Source organism: Pseudocercospora fijiensis, assembly GCF_000340215.1.
Source record: "Pseudocercospora fijiensis CIRAD86 unplaced genomic scaffold MYCFIscaffold_12, whole genome shotgun sequence".
NCBI classification, from domain to species: Eukaryota; Fungi; Ascomycota; class Dothideomycetes; order Mycosphaerellales; family Mycosphaerellaceae; genus Pseudocercospora; species Pseudocercospora fijiensis.
The window spans coordinates 548,125-572,039 of record NW_006921543.1 but is presented as its reverse complement, the minus strand read 5'-3'; the positions used below and the strand labels follow the sequence as shown (position 1 = coordinate 572,039).

General features: G+C 53.5%; 11 protein-coding genes across 11 annotated transcripts; 5 read left to right on the top strand and 6 right to left on the bottom strand.

The window, feature by feature from the left end:
• Positions 1-243: 243 nt before the first annotated feature.
• MYCFIDRAFT_5699 (uncharacterized protein) lies at positions 244-1,113 on the bottom strand (the record flags this gene model as incomplete). Its single annotated transcript, XM_007933769.1, has 3 exons — positions 244-410; positions 461-727; positions 775-1,113. Coding segments are annotated over 3 exons (773 nt in total), but the record flags the coding sequence as incomplete, so codon positions are not given.
• Positions 1,114-2,565: 1,452 nt separating this feature from the next.
• MYCFIDRAFT_83266 (uncharacterized protein) lies at positions 2,566-3,660 on the bottom strand (the record flags this gene model as incomplete). The annotated part of the gene is made up of 1 exon (XM_007933895.1): positions 2,566-3,660. One exon carries the CDS (start codon positions 3,658-3,660, stop codon positions 2,566-2,568), a length of 1,095 nt encoding a protein of 364 aa, XP_007932086.1.
• A 163-nt stretch (positions 3,661-3,823) lies between these two features.
• Positions 3,824-5,112, bottom strand: MYCFIDRAFT_53286 (uncharacterized protein). The gene is made up of 3 exons (XM_007933807.1): positions 4,818-5,112; positions 4,281-4,762; positions 3,824-4,213 (listed from the first exon to the last, which is right to left on the bottom strand). Exons 1-3 carry the CDS (start codon positions 5,052-5,054, stop codon positions 3,943-3,945), a joined length of 990 nt encoding a protein of 329 aa, XP_007931998.1. The 5' UTR covers positions 5,055-5,112; the 3' UTR covers positions 3,824-3,942.
• Positions 5,113-5,429: 317 nt separating this feature from the next.
• On the bottom strand, positions 5,430-5,888 carry MYCFIDRAFT_83263 (uncharacterized protein; the record flags this gene model as incomplete). Its single annotated transcript, XM_007933894.1, has 1 exon — positions 5,430-5,888. One exon carries the CDS (start codon positions 5,886-5,888, stop codon positions 5,430-5,432), a length of 459 nt encoding a protein of 152 aa, XP_007932085.1.
• Positions 5,889-6,253: 365 nt separating this feature from the next.
• Positions 6,254-6,876, top strand: MYCFIDRAFT_83262 (uncharacterized protein; the record flags this gene model as incomplete). The annotated part of the gene is made up of 2 exons (XM_007933893.1): positions 6,254-6,287; positions 6,374-6,876. 2 exons carry the CDS (start codon positions 6,254-6,256, stop codon positions 6,874-6,876), a joined length of 537 nt encoding a protein of 178 aa, XP_007932084.1.
• Positions 6,877-8,780: 1,904 nt separating this feature from the next.
• On the top strand, positions 8,781-9,620 carry MYCFIDRAFT_83261 (uncharacterized protein; the record flags this gene model as incomplete). The annotated part of the gene is made up of 2 exons (XM_007933892.1): positions 8,781-9,080; positions 9,174-9,620. 2 exons carry the CDS (start codon positions 8,781-8,783, stop codon positions 9,618-9,620), a joined length of 747 nt encoding a protein of 248 aa, XP_007932083.1.
• Positions 9,621-10,326: 706 nt separating this feature from the next.
• Positions 10,327-12,734, bottom strand: MYCFIDRAFT_158186 (uncharacterized protein; the record flags this gene model as incomplete). The annotated part of the gene is made up of 2 exons (XM_007933891.1): positions 10,327-11,201; positions 11,331-12,734. 2 exons carry the CDS (start codon positions 12,732-12,734, stop codon positions 10,899-10,901), a joined length of 1,707 nt encoding a protein of 568 aa, XP_007932082.1. The 3' UTR covers positions 10,327-10,898.
• A 976-nt stretch (positions 12,735-13,710) lies between these two features.
• Positions 13,711-15,134, bottom strand: MYCFIDRAFT_191472 (uncharacterized protein; the record flags this gene model as incomplete). The annotated part of the gene is made up of 3 exons (XM_007933890.1): positions 13,711-13,776; positions 13,855-14,819; positions 14,873-15,134. The coding sequence occupies 3 exons, from the start codon at positions 15,132-15,134 to the stop codon at positions 13,711-13,713; spliced, it is 1,293 nt and encodes a 430-aa protein (XP_007932081.1).
• A 690-nt stretch (positions 15,135-15,824) lies between these two features.
• Positions 15,825-20,185, top strand: MYCFIDRAFT_205464 (uncharacterized protein; the record flags this gene model as incomplete). Its single annotated transcript, XM_007933889.1, has 1 exon — positions 15,825-20,185. One exon carries the CDS (start codon positions 15,825-15,827, stop codon positions 20,139-20,141), a length of 4,317 nt encoding a protein of 1,438 aa, XP_007932080.1. The 3' UTR covers positions 20,142-20,185.
• A 163-nt stretch (positions 20,186-20,348) lies between these two features.
• Positions 20,349-22,278, top strand: MYCFIDRAFT_60126 (uncharacterized protein; the record flags this gene model as incomplete). The annotated part of the gene is made up of 8 exons (XM_007933815.1): positions 20,349-20,622; positions 20,718-20,738; positions 20,796-20,923; positions 20,980-21,138; positions 21,221-21,493; positions 21,552-21,763; positions 21,819-21,998; positions 22,057-22,278. The coding sequence occupies exons 5-8, from the start codon at positions 21,376-21,378 to the stop codon at positions 22,276-22,278; spliced, it is 732 nt and encodes a 243-aa protein (XP_007932006.1). The 5' UTR covers positions 20,349-20,622; positions 20,718-20,738; positions 20,796-20,923; positions 20,980-21,138; positions 21,221-21,375.
• A 630-nt stretch (positions 22,279-22,908) lies between these two features.
• Positions 22,909-23,760, top strand: MYCFIDRAFT_212684 (uncharacterized protein). Its single transcript, XM_007933888.1, has 3 exons — positions 22,909-23,107; positions 23,156-23,354; positions 23,411-23,760. Exons 1-3 carry the CDS (start codon positions 22,915-22,917, stop codon positions 23,511-23,513), a joined length of 495 nt encoding a protein of 164 aa, XP_007932079.1. The 5' UTR covers positions 22,909-22,914; the 3' UTR covers positions 23,514-23,760.
• Positions 23,761-23,915: the final 155 nt, after the last annotated feature.

The window sequence follows — 23,915 nt, the reverse complement described above, 5'->3', positions numbered from 1 at the left end:
CCTCACTGCTCCATCTTCCTGTCAGCGCCGTGATGCTCGAATCCAATCCTCATATACCCAGCCGTGTCGGGATTGCGCCTGAAAATGCGTAGAAAGAAGTCGAAGAAGACACAGGGCCATACACATACCGCGCTCTCACAAAATGAAAGATTTGCAGATCGTGGAGGAGTCTGTTTACCACGCGGTGTAGCCGGCTGCACGATTGCGTTAGCAGCGAGAAATCGGCAAGGGCTTCTGCAAGGCTTACCATCGACCAAGAGAGAGGCGCCGGTCATGAAAGAGGACGCATCAGAGAGCATGAACAAAACCGCACCAGTGAACTCTTCTGGCTGGGAGATGCGGCCCAACATATTGCTTTCCTCCCAGAGCTTCTTGAGATGCGGCTCATCCTCGATATTCTTTTGAACCATCTATTCGCAGGGTCAGCAATAGTTCGACCTTTCCATCCAAGGGTCCATACCGGAGTCATGATATTCCCTGGACACAAGCTGTTCACCCGAATTGGCTTGCCACCGACAGCCTTAGACCACTGGTCGGCAAAGCTGCGCCCGAGGGAGATGACAGCGGCCTTGGATGCATTGTAGACGCTGCACGAGAGGCCCTTGTTCGAGATGAAGCCGCTCATGGATGCTACGAGTACGATCGAGCCTGGGCAGTCATACTTAATCATCTGCTTGGCGGCAGCTGTAGCGGTAAGGTGGACTCCCTTGACGTTGACTTCCAGCATCTGAGAAGCGCGTTAGTCGCGATCAGCACATGTTCTCACATACCTACCTCAGTGATCTTCTCCGGCGGATACTCCAAAGCCCGACAGATGTGCTGGATTGCCGCTGCAGCTACAAGACCATCGAAGCGTTGATGCTGGTCCGCAATCTCGGCGAAGACCTTTTCCTGCTCCTGAGCATCGCGGACATCCAGATGATGGTAATTCAGGCTACCGCAGCCGGCAGAATTATCGACCAGCTCCTTCGTCTCGAAGAACTCAGCCGCAGGGATGTGGAGTACATCAAGACAGTATACGTGCGCGCCTAGTTTCGCAAGGTAAGAGGCGATAGTCAGTCCGAGGCCTCTACCCCCGCCGGTAACAGCATACACTCTTCCTGTGACATCGAATCCAGGTGGCGCAGGCGAATTTGGTGCCTTAGACAAGGCAATCTTCGAGTCTTTGCGCTGGTTGGTAAAGGACGACGGCGCGTTGATTGGTCGAGGGTTAGTTGAGTAAGACTTCTCTGTGGCTGAGAGAAGATATGCGGAAGTGATTGGCCATTGCGGTGCTCGACGATTCAAGAGCCGCGATGGTGCAGTGCCAGCCGTCTTACTGGACCGGAGCGTAATCCGCAGGCCAAGGGTCGAGAGTCTAGCGCTACTCATGGTCGCGGTACGCCTATCTTGATGTGTACAGTATTGGGATTTCGAGGGTCGAATGTGGTTAAGTTTGGTGGCAGCTGGAGGTGCGGATGGTTGTGTCCAAGTACCTGCAAGGTTGAAAATGCTCTTTTAAGAATGGCGCAGTTGGTAAGTTTTCATGGAATAAGCCCCTGCGCGTGAGTGAAGCGGTCGATTCCGCTTGCTTGCGTGTTCACTCATGCGTTTAGCTCGTGAAGACTTGCTTGTGATCCAAAGAGCACGGATGTCTCTTCCGTATAGCGAGCGTCCTGTGACAAGCGGCCTGCAAACGGCAAGCGGGGCTCGACCACACGCGACTACCACGACTTCGTTCTTCATAGCCAGCTCCTTCAGCGCCTCACGATCCCTCGGCGCTTAGCCGTGAGGTACACACAATGTCACCTTCGAAACAGGGTTGCTGACGACCACGCCCAGGTCACCAAACCCCGCAAAGCAGGACTGGGCATACCAAAGCAGGCTGGTCATTATGACAAGACACATGGAATGGTCTTCCTCCTTTCCAATAGCCTTGGAGAGCGGTGCGAATGCGATGCTGCAGTTCTGGCAGTACGGAACCAGAGCCGATTCGCACGTGTGCTTGCAACTTGCATGAACGAGATACCAACATGCCGACCCATGTCAAGCGCCGAAGCTTAGTTCTTTCATGTTTATATTTTGCTCGGGCTGTCATCAAATCAATCGTACTTCGATGAAAAATGTCGTAGCCGGGAGGTCCTCGACGAATGAAGGTCACGATTTTCTGCGATTTTCCGTGGTATACCGTATGGGAAAGCACTCTGATCAATGACCGACACAAGCGCATATGATACGAGCATCATGCATAATCATTGCAGCCTTGTCGTTAGCTCCGGAGTCCGAACTCATCTCTCGTTTCGAAGCCTATGGACGTATGACGGAATTCCCGAAGTCGATGGCGGAGAAGGTAGGACGAGATCAATCCCGGGACTAATGGAATACAGCGAGCTGGAAAGCGCGATTCAACGGAAATGTGCGTGATAACAAGGCGCCTCACTCGTTTGCTGCTCATGAGCAAACCTTCAAGCCATGCTTACCCGCCTAGACAATTAAATGGGACAAGCAAACCACTTGGTTGCATGTGTTAGTTCTACAATTTCGATACGGCCGGAGCACATGCTAATGTGAGGAGACCATGGCGCTTCAATCTCCCTCGTTGAAGTCGTCCTCTTCAACGTCTTCAGCGACCACTTGCTGCTCCTCCTCCACCTCCTCCACCTCGTCTTCTTCCTCTGTCTTTCGTTTCCTCTTGCGCGACGGCGGTGGCAGCCCTTGCCTCGCTCGCTCTGCCGCCGTCCAGTCCCGTTTATGCCTCTTCTGAAACTTCCTCCACGCATCATCGTCCTCCCACGTCTCGGTTCGACGCTTGATCCAGCCTGGCACTCTCGGAACCACAATCCCCGTCTCTGGTCGACTGAAGAGGAAAGTTCTCCAGAGATCTGTCCCATACCCTTCACCAAGTCCCTTAGTAGCGAATGCGTTGAGATAATTTACAACATCTCGATAGCGCAGACCACGATCGTTTCTGAAAGGCCATCGTCCGTCTTCCCGATACCACCGGTTCGTGTTGTTACTGTATTTGTCCAAGCGAGCTTCACGCGGACCATTGGGATGTGAGAATTTGTAGAATTGCCAGGATCCTTGCATGGTCCGGACTGGTGGCTGAGTGAGGAACATATCTAGCATTGGTTCGTCTTCTGAGAATGTATCTGGACTGTACTTGAATCTGAGCTTCTCTAAATTTTTGCTGTCCTTGTTCTTGTACACGCCTTGGAAGAGAGCTGTGTTGGGAAACACGTCGGTCAAAAGCAGTTTACCCTCGCGTGCATCTTCTGGGTCTGCTCTGACTGTTTTGCCATTATATGGTTCTGCTTCCAAGAACAACGCCGTACGCATCTCCTTGGACTCGGCATTGTCAATGACGGCTTGCCAGTGCCGATCGACCTGTCTACAGCGAATGATTTCATGCGGCGCAAGGAATGTAATTACCAGCTCGAGCAGCTCATTGGTGTTGATTACTTCCTCGGCGCCGGGCCACTCGTAAAGGAATCGTAGCGGCCCTACATACGCTTCAGATGCCGGAGCTTTTCGTCGCCGTCGAGATGCCGTTGCCGGAGTGCTTGTAGGACCTGGAGCCGGACCGGTGCTCGCAGGCGTCAAGCCCAGATGTTGCTTACAGCAGACCGGGTGGCTACAGTTCCTTTTGTCCTTGCATTTGTGTTTGCATAACTTTGCCATGGTTTCGAATAGTGATTAAGAAGATTACAGAGAATGAACAGCCTGGCTGTAGTGCAAAAATGCGAAGGGTGTACTCTTTGTCGAACAGAGCGAGCGCTGCAGTCGAGCGCTTTGTCTTTCCGGATCCGGCGACGCACCTGGTAAGATAGCAGCGCAATCTTTTGGCTATAGCATCTCAAGTGACATTCATTGTTCGGACCTAGTAACACCGATAGACGAACCAACACGCTTTTTGATCTCGCTCCATGAGAAGTCTGGAGTCACTTACTGTACTGTACGTACTCAGTCTACGTCCGGCACAGGCAATCCATTCCAAAGCTTTGCCTTGATGCCAAGCTCCTTCATAGCATCCATCGCATTCTTTTCTCGTAGTTTTCTCGACTCCTCATCCGTCACAAGCACGAAATCGTACGTGATCAAACTCGTCCCAGCCTTCACACCATATTCCTTCACATGCTCTTCCGAGACCGTCTTCAAATCAATGAGCAAACTCTCTTTCACACCAAAGACCGCATCGGACGTCTCGTAAGGGTCGCCGCGTAGGTAAAGAGCTCTGCAGAAATATAATCAGCATGAGAATACAACAACATCACGACTTTGCCAAATCCCCAACAACTCACGTTATCAAATGATCATAACCCTCCTTCTCAAACATGAAATGCATATGACTAGGCCTGTAACAATGCCTCTTCAACTGCACCAACAATTTCCCCACAGGTCCATCATGAGAAATCGGGTAAGGCACAGGCGTGATGGCGTTGAACCAAAATACCCCATCCTTGTCAGAATGCATCACTGCTCTTTGATCGGGTCCTTCACGACCCGGGTATTGTACATCGTAGAAGCCTTTGGAGTCTGTTTCCCAAATATCGATCTTTACGCCTTCGATCGGCTTGCCCGCGGTGTCTTTTATTGTGCATACGACGAGACAGGGTTCGCCGTCGGGGTCATGGGCTATGATGGAGCCATTTGGTTGCGTCTCGGCTTCGTGCGAGTGGAAAGGACCGAGGACTGTGCCTTCGGTGCTGGAGGGGGGTTTGGGGTGATCGATTGAGTCGACGAGGAGGGAGAGGCCGAGGATGTCGGAGAGGAGGATAAACTCCTGGTGCAGGTTAGCATGAACTGTTTGACGTAATTTGAATTCTATCTTCACGAACCTGTCTGACATCGGTGCAGATCTGGCCAACTGATGTGAGAAAGAGTAGACCTGTCATCCATTCTTCATGACTGAGACGAGTTTCTCTTGCGAAGTCGTGGAGGTGTTGTACTATTCGTTCTAGTATGTATTTCAATCGTGGATTTGGGCATCTCGAGTTGATTAGCTTGACATTGTCTGTGATGTTGTCAATGGTGAGATCCTTGAGAGGAGGGACGTCCACTTGTGAAGCATCCATGGCGGAATGTTGAAAGAGGGATTGGAAGATGAAGAAGTCCAAAACAAGTTATTTTGTGTATGGACCTGAACAACTGGATAGCAGCGCAGGCTTGCCGTCTCACGAGCTGTCTTTTGTTAAAACATTGGACGTCGTTGGTCACGGAATGGACCCCGCCATGCTTTGAAACTCGAAATTGGGTTCCCGCAACTGCCGCGCGGGAGCTTCTCTCGGCTGATCGTGTTGTTGCTGTTGTTTTCACCAGCCTGGCCTGCATACAATAACTGAAACCGGTCCGACATCAGCAGAGAATCCAAGACAGACGTCATTACGAAGCTAATGATCTCAGTGAATCCCGTTGCTCATAATTGAAGAAGCCGATTTCCGTAATGACGATCAGGGCTTCAAAGCAGCTTTCTTTTCGATCTGCTGAGAAGCAAATTCAATTGCTGCTCGATAGCCGTACACACCCAATCCGCAGATGACCGCCACAGCCTTGTCGCTCAAGTAGCTGTGATGTCGAAAAGGCTCACGAGCATGGACGTTTGTGACGTGAATCTCCACGAATGGCAAATCGCAGCCGAGCAGCGCATCTCTCAGGGCGACTGAGGTGTGCGTCAAAGCTCCAGGATTGATGACTACGAAATCGACATTGCCTCGTGCCTCGTGTATGCGGTCGATGATGGCTCCCTCGTGATTTGACTGGAAGTCGTGAAGTGTGATACCGAGATCTTCTGCCTGCTTGACTGCTGCTGACTGTACATCTGCCAATGTGGTACTGCCGTAAATGTGTGGCTCTCGCGTGCCCAAAAGATTCAGGTTTGGTCCGTTGATAAGCAGTATGGCTTTGCCCATTCTTGCTGTTGGAGGTGCAAGAGTGTATCAGGATACTAGATCACTATTGTCAGAAGGCCAACTATATGGTAAAAGCCGTGCGAAGGTCAGTCAGAAGGGCAAGAGTCTTATCCCTCAGCAAATGCTGTAGCGCGTTTTCTGGATGAAGTATTTGCCGGCAATGTGCAAGTCTTTCGGGTACTCTCTCATCTGGTGTACTGGCTACCTGGGGCACCTCTTGCACTAGGTTTCGCTCGAATGCAATGAGCAGCTGATGATGCCGTGACGGACTCTATTGCATTCAAAAGAGGTGAAAGTTGATAGTTGAGGAATGAATCTGATTTGAGTTTCTCAAGCGCCTCCCGTGCTTCCCCGTCTTGGCCATCATGAGCTGCATGAAACTTGAGAGCTTCTCTGAAAGTGAGTTGTAGGCAGTCGTCACGAGGAGGAGCAGCGAGTAGGCTCAGCGAGTATTCACGGCACTGCAAGCACAATGCCACCTACAGATTCGGCCTACAACATCGACTGGGTCTGGTCCTTCGAATCGAACGTGCATATTGCCAACCACCGCGACTGGTTCACCAGCTTCTCGCCCATCACCTCCGAGATCATTAGCGACAATGGTAGCGCAGTGGTCGAGGGCATTGGTTCTGTCGAGCTCGAAGTGAGAAAGCTCTATGGGGAGGCAGCAAAACGGAACAAAGGTCCGAAGAACTCCAAGATCACCCTACGGAACGTGTTATACGTGCCAAGCTTCCCATGCAACGTGATGGGAAACTCGATAAGAGAAGATTACGATGTTTCTATTGGGGCAGAGCGGTGGTTGATGGACAAGCGGACAGGTGCTGGGCTTGGGCTGCTGGACAAGACTAAAGCTGGGACGGTGAAGCTCATGTTGAAGGGACAGGCGAAGGGCGACACAGGATTGCCCGATGACTTTCCGGAGAGGATGAAAGCTGTGTGGACCGATGAAGAGATGCAGAAGTGGCAAGCTTCCAAGCAGAAGTGAGGAGGAATTATATTGCTCTGCACAACTTACACCAAGGCCAAACGCGGCGCACGATGGGTAGCATATGCAAAAGCTATAGGATTAGGTGCCATGTGTCTGCCTTGCCTGGACATGGAGCCTGATCAATACCGTGCTCAAGGCGACGAGGATAAACAACGGCGTCACAGGTGGATTTTATCAAGATTCACTCACTCGAGGCGGAGTTGCGCACGGACTATGCCGAACTGGCCACCCCCGTTCAGCACTTCCCTCGCCTTGAACACGCACTTTTGACACTTCAAGCTGCGATTCCTTGGGCAATGGAGAGAAACGCCGCTTGTCTCCTGACGGTGCTACTACTCATGGGCGTCTGCTACCTGCAAGAACCTGGTGAGCTGCGGTGAATGTCGATATAGAAGACGTCGAGCAGGAGGGACAATGACTGGAAATTCGCTGTGGACGTTTGAAGGAGCAGTTTAGAGCTCGTGAAGAAGCGACGTGAGGTTCTTGCCAGAGTGCGTCACTAACAGCGCGTAAGGAAAGAGGCGCTGACGGCGCCACAACGTCTTCCACAACGCTCCGCTCCGCTTCGTTGAGCCCTTCACTGGCCATGTAACATCGCACGACCGGCCGATCTTCTCCGCGACACTACACCCTCTGACCAGTGCCTGAGCACCTGACGTACCACTCCTTCAGTTCGCCCGTCCTGCCTCTTGCGCAAAGCCTGAAAGATGGCGCCGCCCGCTGCACCCACTGGAGAAAGCGGCGCCGGAAGGAGACCACCCACGCTCCCTGCGCTGATATGCAAATACGTGAGCTTGGTGCTTCTGCTCACTTCGAGATTCATCTCGGTCAAGGCTTGGTACGCGGGCTTCGTCGTCCACGCAGCTTCCCAATTCTACAACGTGATGGTCACGGAGCCCGAGCTTCCAAGCAAGAGCGCACTCCTGAAGAGCAGCCGGTCTACGGAATTCCGCACCCTTCTTACACACGTTCTCGCTCCCGCAACCGTTCACAGCGACAAGACATGCGTTAACTGCAGCGACAACAGTCAAGGTTTGCCCGGGTGTCAGTGATTTATGGCATGACTGACATCCACATAGCGCAACTGCCTTGCAGTCATATTCTGTGCAGAAACTGCCTCCAGTCACTTCTGGAGCACGCCACCGCATGCCCTCGCTGCGGGCAGCAAATTGTCGCTCGCACCGCGCTGTCCCTTGCCCTGTTGTCGTTATTGAGGGCAAACGAGTCTTTCTGGACCATCTTGCACCACGCCAGTCGGGTCGTGGGCGTTGTATGTCTGTTGCTGTGGCTACTGGGCATCGCAAGCCTGAAGCAGTGCCTGCTCATTTTCTACGCCAGCGTTTTTTTCGAAGGTCACATGACATCCGCCGCGGCCCAGAGGTTCAAGCAAATGGAAGATGACCTGCAGGCGTGGAACGATATAACCTTGCTCTCGGAAATCACCATCAGGGTAGTCATGGACTTCGTGATGATTTCCATAATGTTTTACTACATTCAAAAGTTATTTACATCAACGACACTGAGCATATGGAGGCAGTACTATGCAGGAAGTGGACACTGAGGCATGAGCCCGGTTAGCGAAGGATGTGAATAATGGCTCAGAAAGTATGGCTTCGATGGATGTTGAAACGTGGAGCGCAGCAGTCTTGGTCATCTCAAAGGCCAGTCAGACTTCGAAGGCCTGTCTTGCCTCAAGGCGAGACAGTCTCAGCTCATTCACTTACAGCAGTGTCAGTTGCGAGCTAGGCGTTTCAGGCAGAAAATTTAGCTATCGCGAATTGATAAGCACGCCAACTGTCTCCTTGCGCCATCCAGCATGACCGAGCTTCTCACAAGAGTCGTCCTAGCACACGCACCTCTGCTCCTCCAACCAACGCTACCATCACTAAGCAGTCCCCAACATGAACGAACTCTGGGAGGCTCTCATTGACTACCTCCGCGGTCGACTCGAACCTTCGCTTGTCCTCTACTATGTCGAGCATCTCATCCTATTCTCCGTGTGCGCAACAGCTCCAGCAGCGACAGCATTCTCGGTCCTCCTGCTACTCGCAGCTCTACGCCATCCAAATTTCCTCTCCAAACAACGAAAACTTCCGACGAAGGCGGCTTTGCTCTCATCTTTGCCACCGTCGACGAGCCTCGATCAGGATGAACTGTGCGGAATCTGTCGCGACGCCTTCGAGAGTTCGTACCACGCCCATGTGAGAGACCTGACCGACTGACTATCAACAGATCCCCGTCACCTTCCATGCGGCCACTCTTTCTGCCACGATTGTCTCCACATCATGCTACAGCGCCTGAGCCACTGCCCCCTCTGTCGAACCCAACTCTACACTCGAGGCCCGCTCTTCTACATCCTCAAGTCACTCGTGAACACCAGTCGATTTTTCATGAAATTCTATGCCTATGGCGCTCTCCTAGAGCTCATCCTTGAGGTTGCACTCATTCTTGAAAGTTTGTACCTCGGTGCAGAACCTCATGAACCACTCGCCAAGCTCCTTGGGACAGCTGCAGCTCTCTGGTTCTACACTCGTGGTGTTAGAGCGGAGATTGCAGGCCATGTTCAGGACGCAGATGACGCTGTGGATGGATCTCGGGATGGAAAGTTTGGGTTGGCAGCTGTGCAGGTTGTGATGATATTTTTCTTTTCGTGTGGGATTGTGAGAATCCGGCTCAGGGCTGTCTATCGCCTGACTACGGCGATATGCACATTGTCGTGGACGGGGGACATGGTGTTGTGAGATCGAATACCGGACTCGGATTGCATCGTTGATGGCGTTTCTTGGTTGAGGAACTGTTCGAAATTAGCTCGTCTCGATACGAAAACCCTTATGCTTTCTTGTTACGGTAGAGTCCGATTCAGCGACAGTGACAATCTGGTGGGTGAAGAGTGGGCATCGAGCAGCCTGGTTGTGTGTGCGATCTCACTATCATGATCGCCGGCCTGCTGTCAATGAGCCTTTTTCAACAATTTGTAGGGCAACACTGACGATGCCTGCGTCGGTGGCGATAGCAGTCGCCCGACCTCTTAATCGAAAAGCGGCGAGTTCACGCTGTGCGTGAGTAAGTGGAAGGCCCCGCGGCATGATGGCTTCTCCGTCCCGATCGGAAATTGCGAAGATGAAGAGGATTCAGGAAGAAAGAAGGATAAACAGCTAGTGATGGAGGTCAGAGGTCGGGGGTCTAGGATGCTTCGTTTGGTCGGGCCCGGCATCATTGTGTTTATGTGGGCCGTGGCACCAAACAAGGCGATCTATCGTCTCCTTCCAACCGGACGCAAGAATGGTCATGCTCAAGCATGATATCTGCGACGGTTCAGCGGGTGCGCGTGCCATTGCGGCTACATCTCGCAGTGCTGTGAATGCTCCTAGTCTTCAAGCTTCCTTGCGACCAAGCAGATGCCAGAGCAACCGCTGTACGAGCGTGGAACAGCTGCTCGTAAAGGAGCTGTCGATGCGACATTTTCCATTTAATTCATCTGCACATCAGCAGGCGCCTCTTCGGAGTGAGTAGTACATACAAACAGTGGAGAGCGGCATCTGCACCAAGCTCTCTGCGCATACAAGAAGCTGCCTCTTATGCCTTCGCATCTTTCCATGTATAGCACAAGCACGCGATCTATGGCGACTTCGCCCATTATCCTGATTCTTCACGACCTCTCCCTTGTCCCCTTGTCAGATCTTCCGCCTGCCCAACGCTAACATGCAACATGACACAAAAAGATGAGGGCGATACAAGCGCGTGTGAGCCGGTGAGAGCTAATTCAATTTTCGTCCTCAAGGCATACGCCGATAGTGCCATTCACATCCGCGGAAAATGTCTTGATCGAGAATGAATTTGCTGCTTTGCTTCGAGAAAGTATGCTTGAGGGCGATGATAATCGCCGGCTGCGGTCTCGACATGGCGACTATGTTCGCCGCGAAGACGCTATCGTTCGGATGGCTACCAAAGCAGAGTATTAACCACCGATCAACAAGTGTTGGCAGACGTGTCTCTGGCAATGAGATGAGGCACCGCAGTTACAACTCTTCATCAGAGTCTTCCTGCTTCGCTGCTGTTGTGGCTTTAATGTCGGGTGTACTGGCAGCTCGTTGGCTATCGTCCGGCTTGATCGCTGGGTTCGATAAGGACGACGAAGGCAAGAAGCCCGCTTCGCTGGTAAAGAGGCTGCCGCTGACACCCGGCAGACTCGCTCGCTGGCGCTTGAAGGGGCTAGCAACAGCATCACTGATTTCTACAGGCAAAGGCGTAAGGCCTTCAGGTGGCGTGCCTGCATTGGCCGCCACAGAATTGACAGACTGAGGAGTACCAGCGGTCGGCGACTCCTCGTTCTTCAGATGTGGCGATTTACGGGTGGCACTGCTCTCGCTGAGTGGCTCCGCGGAGTGCTGTCTCTTGAGCTGGAAGGAGGAATTAGCATATCACGTCAAACGATCTGCGGTGTCGCCTACCTTAATCTTCTGCACACCCTCAGCGACCTCATTGGTACGCTTCGCGTCTTCTGGAGACAGGTGGGTGTTGCCGTTCTCTTGCTTTATATCGCCCTCATCGTCGGGATCATCAGGAAGTCTTTGCTCGTCTTCGTCGTCGGCATCGCTGTCCATGGCGTCCACATCGTTGTCCTTCGCATTTGATTTGCGCTTTCCATTGGCAGGATCCCGATAGCCAGAGAAGCCAACAGTGCCTTCAGACTTCAATGGACCGAATTTGGAGAAGTCTGGTCCAGAAGACTTTCTTCGACTGCTCTGCTGGGCTTTCTGCTTTTCGGGGTCATTCACGATGCCCATCTTCTTAAGCTGCTTCTCGCCTCGGTAGAAGAATGTGAAGACGGCGTACGGCGATTCTGGTGGATCCAGACCAGTCACTGTCTGCGTGCTGATAGTTTTTGGGTCAAGTGTCTTGGGTTTGGCGAAGCTCGTGGTATGGTCAACATCATCGTCGCCGCCATCACCGCCACCTTCCATATCGTCGTCGTGCGCGTCAAATTGTGGCGAGTATTCTCCTCTCTTGATCTCGCCGCTTGCCAGAACTCGAAAGAGAGCCACCTTGATCTGTCCTGCGGCTTCTGGTTGCGGCGGCTCATCCTCCGAATCCGAGTCGGAGGAGAACAAGGCGTCCTCAGCAGGTAGATCTTCCACTGGAGAGCCGTCCTCTCCACCATATCGGAGCACGCCATTTCGCGCAGGAGTCTTGGACTCTTTCCCAGCATCGTTGTCGCTATCGTCCATGCTCTGCTCCTTGTGTTTCCGGCGCTTCTTCTCCAGTCGTCGCTGGCGCCGCGCGATTCGCTCCTCCTTTTCCTTGTTGCTGCCTTGAAGATCGAGCCCGTTCAGCCATCGCTCCAGGCCGACTTCTCTGAACAAGAATTCGCGTTCTGCCAGACCACCACCTTCTGACTCAGGCACACTGACCCAACGCGAGTTCACCCACGTCTCTTCGCCCCTCCTCAGGAGCGTCGCAACTTCCTCTTTTACTCGGCCGTCAAAGTAAATGTAGGCCGCAATAGTCTCGTTGGGATTGGCTGTCCGCGGAATGTATGGTGGGACGGAAGGCTGGTACTTTCCTCGCTCATTGCCATAGCCGGGAAGGCCACCGACTATTCTCGGTCGTGGGTATGGGTCGTCTGGGGTGGGTTTGGGTGTGGAGTATGGCACGTTCAGTCCTGGCGTCAGAAGGGTGATGGATATGGCAAAGGTAGACTGCTCAGGCTTGCCGCCGCCGGGAGGGACTTTTGCTGGCGGGACGGGTATGTAGGCAGATATGCGGTTGGCGCGCGTCTGCCTCTGGATGGAGTGCTCTGCAATGGGGCCATCGGGGGTGTGGATGCTGACCGCAAGGCCTTTGAAACAAGGCATCTTGCGGTCTGGGAGCCGAGTCGGACCAGATGCGCGGTGTTAGTGGTTCTGCTGGCGGCGGCGGTGGTGGTGCTGGGGGTGGTGGTGGTGCTGCTGCTACCGAGCTACTGCTAATCGCTTGGAGTTGTTGGTGTTTCTGCGCGGGAAGACGTGTTTCTGCGGCGGCGCGGCGCTGCTTTCTTTAGAACTACCAGGATGCACGAAGAGTGTCGTCGTCGTTCTCTGGTCGCGCTGCTCGTGTTCACGTGTGTCTCGTGAAGCTTAGTCGAATGCAATCATTCAATTGGCTGTACTTCCATGCTGCACATCCGCCTGCAATTGGGTGCGGAGAAGAGCAGAGCAGCGCAGAGCTGCACAAAGTGCCGTCTGCCGCCTATCGCAGTATCGTAGCGTAGCTCGACCAAGCGGCTCTTCATGCGAACTCCGCCTCGCAAGCTCTAGGTGTGATACAACGAACGAAGCAGTACCGGCCGTGAGTGCCTCTTCACACCTCCGTGGTCAGGCTTGTCTAAGTCACGCTGACAGTCGGAGGTGGAAGAAGTTCACAACTTCACATAAATGATAACGCGCTTCGGCCGCATCTCACCTGATGCCTGAGGCCGAAGCCGGGCCGCCAAGACTGGCTCGTGCTTGTGAAGGATGGATTCCCGTCTGATATCTAGGTCTGTTCTCATCCTGCCACAAGCTCTGCCACTTTCCCCTTTCTCTTCCCTCCTACCTGCCGTCTCGCGGCCGGCTGACCCTTTTTTCAGTCTCTTGGCGTGCGCCTAGCGCCTGTCAGTATCTCCTTTCAAACGAGGCCTGCTCTCAAGCTATGGAAGAGCTACAAACGCGCAGATAGAGTCTTGCCCCGACGCTCATTGAGTGGCGCTCGCTTGGCCGTACCCATCTCTAGTTCAAAGCTTGCCTCGCCCATAGACGCATGACTGACTTGAATGCTCGGCAATTATTCCATGATTCCACCCTCGTACGTTCTTCATCCTGCAACTTCCGCCGTCCGTAACGCTGGGTCACACTCTGCTCGTTTCTCCATCTGTGCTGCCTGTACGCCCTCACTTGGTTCACCGATCATGACGTTAATCTGGTCAATCTTCTGCTCTTCCTCAAATGCCCTGCGGGCCATGACAGGTCGCTTCGGCCTGACTGCTGTTCTCTGGATGATTGGGTAGAAGTACGCGCCTTTCTGCAGTCTCTTCGCAGCACCGGGAGTCACACCCACCTCTGTCTCCGGGTCGTGCAATGCCAATGCCACAGAGTCGTTGTACATATTCCTCGAATCACCATGTTGATTGTAAGTCTCGTATGTGCGCAATCGCTTGAACCTAAAAGCGGGCTGGCCTTCGCCATTGTCATCGGTGTAGAGCGCTGGGTCATCATTCTCAGGATCATTCACATTCAGTTTTCGCTTGAGTCCATGCACCGCAGCCGGATCTTCTGGCAGGTAGTAATCGTAGTCGTATTCGCGAATAGGCTCAGGTTTCGTCGAGCCAGATTCCTGCCACTCGCGCAGTCGTTCTTGAAATTCTTCCCCAGCTTGCTCGTCAGGCACAGGCCGCACGATCGCAGTATCTATCCGTTCATCGTATGTATTTCCCGCTGGAACTGGGTTCGACTGGAACTTCATGACCATGTAGAAGCCCAGCGACGGTATCGCGTCGAGGTCCGGAAGCACCGGGTACGAATCGAGCAGTTTGAGGTCAGGATTGGTAGGGTGTTTTGGGTTTGACCATGCCTTCAGCTCTGCGTCCGTGACCTGCGCTCCTCGCAGATTGCTCACGTTGTCTTCGCCTTTGTATGCGTCTCTAGGGTATGCGATGTCAAATCCCTTCACGATATGTCGCATGATGTTGATCGGATCCTCTTTGTTCAGACTTGGTTTCCGTCTCTTGTCATTACGCATGCGCAACAAGTCTTTCGAGGTCGATGAGGAGAAGTGCTGCGTCTGCTGCGATGATGTGTATTCTGTTCTTCGGAGGAACGATACCTGACCCAATGCTGCATTTGGCTTGCCTAGCGAGTTGAGTGGTGTCAGGAGTTTCTTGTCGGTCGGATGCAGCGTCTGAGGTCCAGACCGCGCCATGATTGCTGGTCATCGTTAGATTGATCCCCTAGAGACCACAGACTGATATGCGACTCACCTCGCTCATCGCCATCAAATATGCCGGGAATGCCAATCAGATCTATGGGCATGCCCAGCTCCGCATCTGCCTCGATGTTGAGAGGCTGATCCCTCGCCAAGCGCGATGCATATCCTGCGCTCGTATACTGCCCGCCTGCAAGACCTGTGCCTGGGATATCGAGGAGCTTCGGTGGGTTCGGCGGAGGCGGTAGAGCATTGGAGTATCTGATGCGCGCAATGTAGTCCTGGTGGACGACCTTTTCGCCTGGCCGCTGGCTCATCCTGGCGACTGTTCTGAAGGCAGTCGTGTATGATGGTTAGAGATGGCTGCGCTCGACTTTTGCGAGGGCCAGATGAGGGTGCGCGGTGGGTAGAATGTTGGTGTTGATTTCATGTGTCCGATCGCGAAGAGACGTGTCGCAGGAAGTTGAGCGACAAAACACGGGGCACGGGGCACGCGACACTCACTGTCAACCTGCAGAGCTGCCACACACACACTCGACCCGGACGTCAACCATATCTTCGGCTGGCCGTCTTGCTGCTTCTGCTCTCCCATCGGCAACATCCGCCAGAAAGATAACCACTCCTCGACAAGACCGACAATCATCGCTCTCCATACCAGGACTTCCTGCATCCAAGCTCGGCATCATGCCCAACGTGGATGAATGATTCGACCGTCGCTGTCGCAGCCACCCACGTGCATTATTATGGCTGGGAATGCCGCACCGTCGGCCAGTCTTTCGCTGTCCAGAGCTGCTGCTGCACAAGTCACCACGCTCGTGGCCAACATCACCTCCCAGACCCCGGCCGATGCACCCGCAGCTGCTCGCTCTACTCTGAGCATGCTGGGCGGCCTCTTCTTGGGCATCTTCACCATAGTACCGAGCCTTCTCTACTGGACCATCACATTCGTCTCCATCACGCTGCCAACATGGCTATTTACCTTCTTGTCGACGAGCCTGACTTTCACCATGAACATGACTACCCTGCTGCTGCTCCTGCTGGTGATCGGCTCCACGCTCAGCTGGTTCGTGAGATACAGGTTTCTCAATGTCTACTCTCGCCTGCCACCAGAGCCGCAACGGAAGGAGCCGCAAATAGAGATCTTTCCAGAGTCTCAAGAGACCGACTCGAAGCCAGGCTTGGCCAATTACTTTGATGAATTTCTTAGCGCGATCAAGGTTTTTGGATATCTGGAGCGACCAGTCTTCCACGAGCTTACTAGGACCATGCAGACCCGGAAACTGATCGCTGGAGAGACTCTGCTGCTCGAAGAAGAAAAGGGATTTTGCTTGGTCGTGGACGGCTTAGTGCAGATCTTTGTCAAGTCGAATCGTGCTCAAGACATGGATTGCTCGGGCGAGCTTGCAGTCGCAGACGACGATCAGGTCGAAGATCGCACAGGCTCGCACGGCAGCTATCAACTCTTGACCGAAGTCAAAAATGGTGCTCCAATGTCGTCCCTCTTTTCAATTTTGGCGCTGTTCACAGAGAACGTCAAGCTGAGATTTGACGAAGAAGATGAACACCTCACTTCGAGTGGGTCCAGTGGCAATTTGAAGCAGCAGCTGAGGATGGCGCCACATCTCGAGGATGGAGTTGCAGCCTCTGGTACCAACAGCCCCATACAATGGACCGGTCCGGGCTCGTCACGCCCAGTCTCACGACAACGAGCACATTCGAATGCGCATATGCACGGCGTTTACGCAGCACGGGACCCTCCGCCTCTTACTCTCGACGGCAGTGGCACAGATGAGAGTCAGCAACAACAGCATAGCAGGCGGCCAAGTTTCACACAGGGAAAAAGCACCAGACAGCAGCGAAAGTCGAAGCAGCAGGCTTCAGCTCATCCAGATATCGTGGCACGAGCGACCGTGGACACCACGATTGCAATCATACCGGCCAGCGCCTTTCACAGAATAACAAGGATATATCCCAAGGCGACTGCACACATCGTACAAGTCATCCTGACGAGGCTGCAGCGAGTGACGCTGGCAACTGCGAATTCTTACCTTGGTCTCACTAGCGAAGTGCTGCGCACGGAAAGGCTGATGGACAGGTACACAAGCTATGATCTTCCTGACTTCCTGCGAGGCGAGGCACTAGAACGCTTAAAGGATAAGTTCCGGAAAGACCAGGAGCGAATTGGGCTTGAAGAAGGCATGAAAGGCATTGCACTCCACAACCCACGTACTGCTCAGCACAAACGGACTAGCAGTAGTCTTCAGCGGGAAGCCGCTGTGCGAGCGCGGATGAGCGTAGGCAACGGAAGCCTTCATTCGAGCACTGTCGATAATGGTGACAGATGTGGCATGAGTGCAGGAGATCTGCTTACCAACATCCATGCTGCGAGGTCACCAAATGGTCGCAGAAGTCAACCAGGCAGCTTTTCGCAGCCTTACGTTGCCCCGAAGAACTCCATTGGCAACCTTCAGTCAATTGAATCACGTAAGAAGGACTTTTACAGTCCAGTCATAGATCCACGACCCATGATGCATCGGCAGGAATCCATAGATGAAGATCTGATGTTCAGAGAGTCAATCATGGAATGCATGGCAAAGGCTATTGGTCTCACGAATTCTCATACCACTCGTCGAGCTGAATCTGTCGCGCAGTCTCCGCGACTGGTTTCATACGACTCGAAAAAGCAAAGTGCCGTCTTCAACAATGCTTTTGGATTTATGGACCCGTATGATGGCTCTCAGGAAGACGGCGACTCTGTCGCATCAGCATCTGCGTTCAGCGTCGGTGGTTCGGCAAACATCATGGAAGATCTGAAAACTGAAGTCGAGATAGTCTACTTCCCCAAGGACTCTGTGCTAGTCGAAGAAGGGGAGCGTAATCCTGGGATCTACTACGTGATAGATGGCTTTCTTGACGTTAGCGCGTCTGTAGAGGAGCAAGAGGCGCACAGCAATGTGCTAGGAACCATGGCGAGGCCAGAAGGGTTGGAGATTCCAGAGTTTGCAACTTCGGCCGCGCGAAGAAAATCGGACAACAAAAGAGCCTCATCCGCGGGTCTCTCAGAGCATCATAGACGAAAGAAATCTGGCTATGTACGCAAGAGTCTGTTTCTCATCAAACCAGGTGGACTGGCAGGATATCTCGGCACGATCTCCTCCTACCGCTCATTAATCACCATCACCGCCAAGACCGATGTCTATGTCGGCTTCTTGCCTCGGATGGCAATTGAACGAATCGTGGAAAGGCATCCCGTTGTTCTACTGACCATGGCAAAACGCATGACAAGTCTGCTACCACGTCTAATCCTTCACATTGACTTTGCCCTCGAATGGGTGCAGGTCAATGCCGGCCAGGCAATATACCATCAAAAAGAGGAGAGTGACGCCATCTACATTGTGCTCAACGGTCGGCTGCGGGCAATCCAAGAGAGCGAGGATGGCGATGACATGAAAGTCATCGGGGAGTACGGGCAGGGTGACAGTGTCGGAGAGCTTGAGGTCTTGACAGAGTCATCTCGACCTGGCTCACTTCACGCCATTCGCGATACAGAACTTGCCAAATTTCCCAAGACATTGTTCAACAGTCTCGCTCAAGAACATCCGGGCATCACGATCAAGGTGTCCAAGATTATTGCGTCGCGTATGCGGGCATTAATCGAGAATCCAATGAACGAAGCAGAGCATTACAACACACTGGCCATGGAACGACCAAAGGTGGCGTCAACGACGAACCTGAGAACAGTCGCAGTGATCCCATGCACGGTTGGAGTGCCCGTTGTGGAGTTTGGCAACAAATTGCACGACGCTTTAAGGCAGATTGGCACGCCGAATGGAGTGTCAGTGCTCACTCAGACGAGCATTCTCAATCATCTGGGGAGGCATGCGTTCAGTAGGATGGGCAAGCTCAAGCTTTCGCAATATCTGGCAGACCTCGAGGAGAAGTACGGCATAGTGATATACGTGGCAGACACGAGTGTCAAATCTCCTTGGACACAGACATGTATCAGCCAAGCCGACTGCATATATCTGGTTGGGCTCGCTGAGGGGACTCCAGCGATTGGCGAGTATGAGCGCTTCTTGCTGACTACCAAGACGACGGCTCGGAAAGAGCTTATCCTGCTGCACAGTGAGCGATATTGCCCTTCAGGCACGACGAGAGCGTGGCTGAGAAACAGACCTTGGATCAACGGGGGCCATCATCATGTCCAGATGGCATTCCGCACAGCACCCGAGCCCGTTCATGCGCATCCGGCTGGAAAGCGATTCGGCAATGCCATCAAGCAGCGAGTACAAGTACTGCAAGCAGAGCTCCACAAATATACATCTCGGAGAGTGCGACAGACGCCATTATTCTCTGCTGAGACGCCGTTCAAAGGAGACTTCCATCGGCTCGCACGAAGACTGTGCGGCAAGACTGTTGGGCTGGTGCTTGGCGGCGGCGGTGCTCGCGGTCTTGCGCACGTAGGCATCATTCGGGCTCTCGAAGAGGCGGGACTGCCGATCGACATCGTCGGTGGCACGTCGATAGGTGCTCTTGTTGGAGGAGTATATGCGCAGGATGCAGAGGTGGTGCCGATGTACGGTCGGGTGAAGAAGTTCGCAGGTCGCATGGGCAGCATGTGGCGATTCGCGCTCGATGTCACGTATCCCTCCGCTTCGTACACGACGGGGCATGAGTTCAACCGCGGCATCTTCAAGATCTTTGGTGACAGCCAGATCGAAGATTTTTGGCTGTCGTACTACTGCAACTCGACGAACATTTCGAAGTCCAGACCCGAGATCCACACCAGCGGCTATGTGTGGCGATATGTGCGAGCATCCATGTCGCTTGCAGGTCTTTTGCCGCCGATGTGCGACGATGGGCACATGCTGCTGGATGGAGGATACACGGACAACCTGACGGTGTCGCACATGAAAGCGCTCGGGGCAGACCAGATCTTCGCTGTCGACGTGGGCGCTCTTGATGACGACACTCCCCAAGCATATGGCGACAGCCTGTCAGGACTTTGGGCGGCTGTGAATCGCTGGAATCCCTTCTCCTCGCACCCCAATCCACCGACGCTGTCGGAGATCCAAGCGCGACTCGCATACGTGAGCTCGGTGGACAATCTCGCGCGTGCGAAGAACATCCCTGGTTGTCGATACATGCGGCCTCCCATCGAGACGTATGGCACTCTGGACTTTGGGAAATTCGATGAGATCTATCAGGTGGGATACGAGTACGGGAAGAAATTCCTGGCTGATCTGGATGTGCGGGGGAATGCAGAGACGGATGACAAGCGGAATTTGAGGAGGACAATGGCTCCGAGAAGAGCTAGCATTTGACATGTGACGGTAGATCAAGACGGAAGAGATGCATCCATAGCATGTTTGTTTGGTATAGAGCACGGTGACGAATATTCAGAATGTTTCTGCCTAGGTGCCATTCGGAGCAATCGGGCTGTGTGGGGCTTTGAGTTTCGGTGGATTCGGAGCTCCGCGACCCAAACATTGCGCCCGGGGACGGCCATACACGACGGATAGCAGGCGGCGTGACGATGACGGTGACGACACCAGACACCTGACATCTGCCAGACGCGTCTGCTCTATCGGACTACGCTATGATGGCTGATATGACGATGATGGACGGCAGCGGCAGCGGCAGCGGCAGCGGCAGCGCCCAGCAACACCAACAACAGCCTGATGACATGCGCGATGGACCGCCGCCGGCCAAGCGGTAAGACAGCCGAGAGCGAGCCTGCCTGAATGAAGCGCCTCCCACTGACTCTGGAGTCCGATACATGCAGGCAGAGGGTATCCGAAGCATGTGAGTGATCAGTTGTCCGAATCCTCTCCGAGCCGACAACATCCTTCCTGTGCATCCGCAATGGTCGTTGACACTGACCTGTCGCTTATTATTAGGTGGACCTTGCAGATCTCGCAGTATGCCCAACTTCACCCTCTGCACACACACAACCAAGCTGATTGCCGACACCACAGAGACGCGATGCGATGGCCGACAGCCGGTCTGCATAGCATGCACGTCCCACGGTCCGATTGATGCCAAGACTGGCCGCTGACGTCAGCAGGCGAGACCAGAGGCGTGGCATCGACGTGCAACTACGATTGTAAGTAGAAGGTCACGTGAAGAGCGAACAGGCGGCGGCTCACACTCAAGCTTCAGACGTTCGAAGACAGCGCCGCAGTCGCCTTTCGCACTCTGCTCCGCAGCCCACCACCCGTCCCGAAAGCACCACATTCCGACCTGCCGATCCCGAGCGCAATGCCGCTCAAGCATTGAGCGACCTTGGTATTGCCCGACCACGGCCATCGAATGATACCGGTATGTGTATTGATTGATACATGCTGATGCCAGGCTGTAACACTGCTCAGGCAGCTTCACAGCCTCACGCTGACTGCAACAGATCGCCGGCCAAGTAGTGCAGCGCAAGCAGCAACCCCCTCCATAAATGGCTTTCACGCGTCTTCAGGCGCGGCAAGTGCTGGACGAACACCCGGCGATTGGCCCGCAGCCAAAGCAGATGGCCTCGCTACTATTGCTTCTGGAAACGACCGCTGCATGTATGGTCCATCATCAACCGTAGCATTCTTACGCCATGTCATGCCCAAGCAAGGCACGGCAACGCCGCCTGATTCCGGTGCCCTCGACAGTAGGAGTATCAATTCTGAGCCAAGGCGTACGTTGAAGCTTATGTTATTGCGCTTGGAGACCTTCACTTACCATTTATTACCCAGCTCGTAGCGCTGCTCCACTGCCGGAGCGCGTCCTTCCACGAAACGACGGCCTTGCTGTTCTACCCAGACGACGTCAAGCCGACAACTTCCTGCTGTGCTATTGGGAGTTCATCCATCCTCTCTTTCCTGTCCTCCACAAGCCCACATTCACGCGCAAATACGAGGCGCTATGGCTTGACAGTGAGATGATTCAGCGAGAGCACGACACAGAGGTTGGCCTGACCTTTTGATTCGATGTGGCGCTGGCTTGCTGACTTGATGCTCCAGGCAGAAGAAGCTGCTTTCATGTCTACGCTGAATCTCGTCTTCGCAATCGGCTGCAAATTCAGTGGCCTCGTTGAGCCTGCTCAGAAGCAGAGTGTCGCCGAAGACTTCTTCCAAAAGTCACGCCAAGCATATCCCTTCGATGTGCTGGATTCCAACTCGATTTCCGTTGTTCAAATGCTGGTACGTACCTTTCCACGCAATTGCATGCATGCATTGCGACGCTGAATTCGCTTTCCAGGTCCTGACTGGGGTCTATTTGCAATCCACGCAACATGCGAGCCGGTGCTGGAACTCAATTGGACTTGCTATTCGAATGGCTCAGTGTCTTGGCTTGCATGTGGACCACAACGGCCGGCATAGCATGTCGCAGGTTGAACTGCAGATGAGGCGCCGAATATGGCATACTTGCGTCAGCCTCGATCGGTGCGCCATCCTTCTCAAACGTAGTGTTCATTACTGATGCCTGGCTAGACTACTTGCTATGACCTTCGGCCGACCCTCAATGCTTGGCAGTATCAGTGACGTGCCCATACCCGAGGCGATCGACGATGAGTACCTCGCAGACCGCGGCACAGGTACTACTCAGCCCGCAAACGTTCCATCACGACTTGGTCTATTCGTTTCTTCCTGTCGCCTCTTCGAGCTACTCGAAGAAGTCCTGGAGCGCTTCTACCGTGAGGCACCTTCGCAGAAGCAAGCGAGTGGAACAGACACACCTGCCGACATTGTTGGGCCTGTGCTGGACCTCAACCGAAGACTGGATGTATTCGAGCAGAGCGTATCCGCCTACTTACGTGTTTTCGACCAAGGCTCTATCAACGGCCGAAATGAGGACCATGTTCAGCTCCAGCAGCAAGTTCTCTATTGCCGATTTCTATACGTCAGGCTGCTGTCTCTGCGACCTCTGCTTCTTCTCGCGACGAAGCGTGAGCAAAGAACTTCATCGAAGCATACTCTGGACGACGAGGTTGTCCTGGCCTGCTGCAATCGCTGCGTGATGACCGCACGAAGACTCATTGACACGCTTTACGACAACATCGGCACACTGTACCGAGCATCAGGATGGCATTCCGTGTACTTCACTTTTTCGTCGGCAATGGTGCTATTAGCATCCTGGCAAAGCGATGACGATCATACTCCTGGTACTGAGATGGACGAACGAGAAACGTCTTGGGTGCGGTGTCTAGCGATCCTGGACCACTATGTCGAACAAATCCACTCCGCAGATCACGCGGTCAAGATTCTTAAGACGATTAAGGCTCAGATCTGGAACACATCACGCGCGAATGGTGAGTAACTTCAGGAGCTCTTCAAAGACGATGGCTAACGAAGGCTAGCAATGCAAGGATCCAGTGAACAGCAGAGAGTCGAGTCGAATATGAGGTTACCTGCCGAGGTCAATGCTGGCATTCCTACCGCCGAGATGTACCCTCAGCTATCACTCGACGATCCCGAGCTTTTCAGCACCGACAACATCGCAGAGGCATGGTACGGACAGCAGTTGGTGAATTTGGATTGGCTGGAAATACCGAACCTGTACGGGTGAAGCAAAGCATAACGCTAATTATTGATCCGACTAATGGGTGCACCAGCCTCTTCTCTGACGACTTCAAAGGCGCGACTTCGCTGGGTCCGAGGGTGCCAAACGAAACTCCCAACTGGCTTGTGGATCATTTGGTCGCGGGTCAAACTTGACGACAAGAGAATTCTGTTTGATGTCAACATGACAGGAAGAGACGAGATGAGGATGCGCACCTTTACTGCAAAGACGGAATCATTGTCGAGATAGTCGTCGCTCTCAGAATCATAGATCTGAGTCGTAAGCAGCTCGTATCCTCCCTTCTGGGCAATCATACGAAACATGTGCGGTCGCGCGCAAGGTTGTTTCGTCCGAGCTTACTTGGGTTTAGAGGTATGGGACAGGCATCGATACCTGCCAATGCCTGCCTCTTCCGATGCCTTTGCACTCACTTAATTATGTTCCGGTATTAGGAGTGAGTTGCTTTTCGAGTAGAGCGCGTGGTGCAATGTTTACGATACTTCCGAGCCGATATCCGTGCAACTCTCTCCACGAGACTGACGGGACCCAGATGACTA

Coding starts and splice junctions, on each gene's coding strand:
- MYCFIDRAFT_53286 (XM_007933807.1), bottom strand. CDS start 5,054: ATGGATGCTTCACAAGTGGACGTCCCTCCTCTCAAGGATCTCACCATT. Junction 4,763..4,817: donor TCTGCACCGATGTCAGACAG/GTTCGTGAAGAT, acceptor AACCTGCACCAG/GAGTTTATCCTCCTCTCCGA. Junction 4,214..4,280: donor GGTTATGATCATTTGATAAC/GTGAGTTGTTGG, acceptor ATATTTCTGCAG/AGCTCTTTACCTACGCGGCG.
- MYCFIDRAFT_212684 (XM_007933888.1), top strand. CDS start 22,915: ATGGTGCTATTAGCATCCTGGCAAAGCGATGACGATCATACTCCTGGT. Junction 23,108..23,155: donor GAACACATCACGCGCGAATG/GTGAGTAACTTC, acceptor AACGAAGGCTAG/CAATGCAAGGATCCAGTGAA. Junction 23,355..23,410: donor TGGCTGGAAATACCGAACCT/GTACGGGTGAAG, acceptor TGGGTGCACCAG/CCTCTTCTCTGACGACTTCA.